At 37.5% G+C, this 5,375-nt stretch overlaps 1 protein-coding gene across 1 annotated transcript; it reads left to right on the plus strand.

Annotated features, from left to right (window-relative positions):
• The first annotated feature begins 731 nt into the window (after window positions 1-731).
• LOC143592566 (trans-resveratrol di-O-methyltransferase-like) lies at window positions 732-3,589 on the plus strand. The gene is made up of 2 exons (XM_077072458.1): window positions 732-1,571; window positions 3,197-3,589. Exons 1-2 carry the CDS (start codon window positions 1,311-1,313, stop codon window positions 3,497-3,499), a joined length of 564 nt encoding a protein of 187 aa, XP_076928573.1. The 5' UTR covers window positions 732-1,310; the 3' UTR covers window positions 3,500-3,589.
• The last annotated feature ends 1,786 nt before the right edge of the window (window positions 3,590-5,375 follow it).

Consider the following 5,375-nt stretch of genomic DNA (forward strand, 5'->3'; position numbering starts at 1 on the left):
ACGTCAACCAAATCGCTTGCCAAGCCAACTCTTTCGGAATTGTCCATTTTTCTAACTTTGCGTTTTTAGTGCTCTATCAACCGCCGATGAAGATGTTGCTTCTTTTTGTGTTTTCTTTTGGTAGTTGTTTTCAGTTTTGGTTGTGTAACAGGTTCGGGTTGGGTTTCCGGGACAGATTTGAGTGTTTCTTGGGTTTGGAATGGGTTCAAATTGTTGTATTTGTTTGGGTCGGTAGTTAAACGTTGGTGATAAACGAAATTAGGATTGAAATTATTTAGATTGAATAGGTTATTCGGGTCCCACCTGTTGTTTTGAGGGTTAAAGAACAGGTTGTTTTGTGGACGGGTTAAAAAAGGATTGCTCGGGTTGTTGGGATCTATGATGAAGCTTGTTTGAACGCTTCCGCCACATTCGCGTTCAAAACGTGTACACCCGTTGCGGTGTTTGGGCGTTTCAAGGGTATCCGGATCATAATGAGACAAATGAATTCTTTGTATTTCCAAAGTTCGGTATGGAAAGGTCTTGCCAAATGTCAAATTTGTACACAAATAAATGAATAATATATCCACATATCAAGAATTCGCATGATAATAAGCAAATTCTATTTCCCCTTTTCAAGCCACGCTACACAATCTCTTGACTTTCTAGTACTCTACCATTGAATTAAGTGAATTCAACATGCTAAGCTGATACATTATAGTTATCAAATCCAACTCAATCACCTCACATATTATTCCTATATATAGGCAGGTTCTTTAAGGGTTACACCACACAATCAATCTGTCCATCACTATTATCACACATTATAAGAAAAGAGAGATGGCATTGCAAATTGATGAGCAATCTAGTGTCTTGCTTGATTCTCAAGCTCACATATTGAACCATGCTTATAGCTTTATAAAGTCCATGTCACTCAAATGTGCAATTGAGCTAGAAATACCTGATATCATACACCGCCATGGTGCACCAATGTTGCTCTCGGAGTTGGTTGACGCCCTCCCAATCAACAAGGAGAGATCTCAATATGTGTATCGATTGATGCGCATCCTTGTCCACAATGGTTTCTTTGTTGTAGAAAGATGAGGCTATTCGCTAACTCCTGCTTCTCGATTACTTCTAAAGGACGAGCCATTAAACATTACACCCCTTTTCCTACTCTTTTTGGATCCGATAATGATGGCTCCATGGCAAAACATGAGCAAATGGCTCCGAAATGACAATGATGTCGACCCTTTTCAAACTACCCATGGGAGGATGGCATATGAGTTGGCAGTCGAAGATCCTATGCTTTACCAGTCCATTAACGAGGAATGGCTAGCGATGGAAGGCTTGTTGCGAGTGTCATTCTTAAACATTGTAAGGGTATCTTTGAAGGGCTAGATTCAGTTGCTGATATTGGAGGTGGAACCGGGACTTTTGGAAAATGCATTGCTGAAGCTTTTTCCAATCTCAGTTATATCAATTTTGATCTTCCAGAAGTTGTTAATGGTTTGGAAGGAAGTAAGAACTTGAGCTTTGTTGGTGGAGATATGTTTAAATCCATTCCAAAAGCTCAGGCAGTTTTGTTCAAGGTATTCCTTGCTACACTTTTCCTTAATTCCTTTCATACTTTAAATCATTATCATCATTGACGGATCTAGAAAAAAAATTTAGGGGTATTCAAAAAAGAAATTTTTGACTCCAATACGTTAAGAAAATAAATTTTGCACTTCGCCCATAAAGTTGAGATGTAGCCGGGCTACCCCTAATACTTATAATTTAGACAAAACAGCAAAAGACGTCATTTATGTTTGGACGTTATTTCAATAGACGTCCTTTCGCGAAACAAATAGCAGAAAGCATACTGTATGTTTTAAATTTCTTTCACGTTAGGTCCTTTAACTCTAACCCTGTTAAATATTTCCGTTAAATCTAGTCATGTGCAATGCACATGAGGGTACTTTTGTACATTATTTAATAATTAACTCCTTCTTTCTCTCTCTCTCTCTCTCTCACACACATACACACACATCGATCCTCATCTCCAAACTCAACCCTAGATCTAGCTTCCACCACCACACACCTCGTCGCCCATCAAGCGCCACCACACGCAGGCGACCACCAAGCGGTACCACACGCCGACGACCACCAAGCGCCACAAACACTCATCAAGCTCGTATCTCAATCACCTGGAGCTTAGCGACACTCGCCGGAAACCGCCATAACCTCGTTTCTCCGGTGACCTGTTTTTTAGGTCGATTTTCAGATCGCCTGAGTCAATCGGTTTTCTCAGCTCACCAATACTGGTCGAAAAAAGACGACGTCTCTAATGAGGTTTTCACCACCACTGATTTCTCCACTCACTATCAAATCCAATAAAACACAATCCTTAAACGAAACCCTACCAAGAATCAAGATTTTGATTTTATTAGCAAGAATCAAGATTTTGATTTTATTAGCAAGAATCAAAATTTTGATTTGGCATTTTTTTATTTTCTGAGCTTTATGATTTTTGTTTGTGTTTTCAATTTGGGTATTTCTAAATACCTTACTTGTCTAGATTTGGAGTAAAACATTTGAACTTTAAGAAATTCAAGATTTTCTTCATCTCGAAACTAGTTAATGATGAAAAAAGTGTCTTTAGGGTTGGATTTTGGTGGATTTGTGTGACAACTGTGAGATGGTAGAAGGTTGATGAATCTGCTTTCTTTGTGCTGGAAGAAGCCATCCGTAACTACATATCATCAATAATCATCTTCTCTGCAAGAACCCTAATTTGGAGATCGGTAGCTGTGTAGTGGTGGTCGTCTCACAGTGTGGGGATGTAGTCCGGTAGTGGTGTAGACGGAGTAAGAGAAAGAGGCAGTAATTTATGTTTTTTAATATTCATTTAATTTATCATCAGGAGTAATGGGAAAGAGACTAAAATACCATCATGTGCCATGCACATGAGGTAACTTAACTGACATACTTAATGCACGTTAGTGAAAAGGACGAACCGTGCAAGGGTTTTGAAACATAAGGTATGTTTTCTGGTATTTATCTTTGCAAAGGACAACCACTGAAAATTCGTGTAAACGTAAAGGACGAGTTTTGCTATTTTGTCTATAATTTAAGTAGATCCGCCAATAATGATTATCACCATGTTTTATCCATGCATATATGCATGCATGTTGATTTATGTATATATACAATAAATTACATGAAAAAAAAACAGTGGGTATTCCATAATTGGAGTGATGAAGAGTGCATAGAGATATTGAAACGATGCAAAGAGGCTATTCCGACAAAAGAAAATGGTGGGAAAGTGATCATCATTGAAATAGTGGTGAAGGACGAAGAAATAGGCAACAAAACACTCGAGACTCAGCTTTTCTTTGATATGTTTGAGTTCACCTTGGCGAAGGGAAGCCAGAGGAGCGAAAAAGACTGGGCAAAGCTATTCCATGATGCTTGCTTTACCGATTATAAGATATATCCAGTTTTGGGGTTAAGATCTGTTATCGAAGTCTACCCCTAATTAAGATGGATAATTTCTACACAAAATAAATGTTATGCAGTTATGAGATTGTTTGTATGTTTTCTCAATTGATGTTGTCAAAATAAATCATGTGTTGTAACAATATGCGTTCTCGCATTAATCAACTTCATTTCAATTTCAATTCTATCACTTGAAAGTTGAAACTAAAAAAGTATTGATATAAATGTTTTGTTTTTGTTTGCAAAAAAAGTTCATAAAAATACACAAGTTAATACCATCAAGAGGTCTTGTACTTAGAGATCATGAAGCAATGCATAACGTCTCTCGCGCCATTATTTTGCTCAAAATCCCCTATGTAGTGATAAGATGTTTTGTATGTCTGGAGAACTATTAATAAAAATAGTTGGTAACTTGGGGACAAATTTTGAATATTTTAACACTGGATATGCTACTGCTAAAGGGTGAAGTGAAAAGGTTTCATGACATTGTATAAATGCACATCAGCGACTTGTCAACTTGCATACGGGCAATCTCCATACTTGCATGATGAGTACTCGTGCGTGTCTGAAATAACCTCGCTTGAAGCTCTACAACACGAAAGGTCTTATTCACCTGTACAGAAAATAATTCTTGCCGGGATCGACCTACATGGACATTGAAGTTCTGTATGACATACATCCTGGTGGCATGGAAAAATGTATACCCTCCACCATTACTAACCAGTTAAATAGCTTATGACCATAAACCCAAGAGTACGTGTGACCAAATGGGATTAGCTTTTAACAAATTGGTGATTATACATAAAACTACCGTTTTAAGTAGTGCACTGAAGACTTTTAGTACAATGAACATGTCATACACATAGTCAAAAACCCATGACCTAATGAAAGATAAGCATAAAAAAGAGTGGGATGAAGCCATGGAAAATAAGATGAATTCCTTATATGAAAACAATACCTTTAAGTTAGTGAAGTTGCCTAAGGGCAAAAGAGCTTTGAAGATCAAGTGGGTCTACAAAGTAAAGACTAAAGAACATACCCCACGATCTAGGTACAAGGCAAGATTGATGGTCAAAGGGTTCAGTCAAAGAAAAGTTATTGATTTTGATGAGATTTTTTCTCCAGTTGTGAGGATGAGTTCTATTAGGATGATCCTTGGTTTAGCTGCTAGTCTTGATCTTGATCTTGATGTTGAGCAAATGGATGTCAAGACAGCATTCCTTCATGGTGACTTGGATAAAGAAATCTATATGGAGCAACCTAAAGATTTTCAGGTTAAAGGTAAAGAAGATTATGTTTGTAAACTTCAGAAAACCCTTTATGGCTTGAAGAAAGCACCGAGATAGTGGTACAAGAAATTTGAGTTAGTTATGGGAAAGCAAAACTACCAAAAGACTGCGTTTGACCTTTGTGTTTTCTTTAAGAGGTTTGGTAATGCTGATTTCATCATAGTATTGCTTTGTGTTGATGATATGTTGATTGTTGGCAAGAATGCAGAAAGAATTGTCCAGCTGAAGAAATAATTAGGCAAGTCGTTTTCTATGAAAGAATTGGGGCCAGCTAAGAATATTCTTGGCATTCGGATTACTAGAGATAGATCTTAAATGAAGTTGCACACGTCAGAAGAGCAATACATTGAAAAGGTGATTGGCATATTCAAGATGGCTAAAGTTAACATTATGAGTACACCTCTTACTCCCAACTTTTAGTTAACTGAAAAAGAATGCCCTACTTATGAGAAAGAGATTGAAGAAATGGATGGTGTTCTATATGCATCAGCGGTTGGAAGCTTGATGTATGTAATGGTATGTACACGACCCGATATTGCCCATACAGTAGGTGTTGTTAGTTAATTCTTGTCAAATCCGGGTAAGAAGCATTGGGAAGCAATTAAGTGGATCCTTAGATATCTACGA

This window comes from Bidens hawaiensis, unplaced genomic scaffold, assembly GCF_021521415.1.
Source record: "Bidens hawaiensis isolate Kalapana, Puna unplaced genomic scaffold, B.hawaiensis_p1.1 tig00041067_1, whole genome shotgun sequence".
NCBI classification, from domain to species: Eukaryota; Viridiplantae; Streptophyta; class Magnoliopsida; order Asterales; family Asteraceae; genus Bidens; species Bidens hawaiensis.

Bases quoted from the DNA above. Each gene is read 5' to 3' on its own strand.
- LOC143592566 (XM_077072458.1), top strand. From the start codon at position 1,311: ATGGCTAGCGATGGAAGGCTTGTTGCGAGTGTCATTCTTAAACATTGT. The intron at 1,572-3,196 runs GTATTCCTTGCT...AAAAAAAAACAG, and splicing joins CTCAGGCAGTTTTGTTCAAG to TGGGTATTCCATAATTGGAG.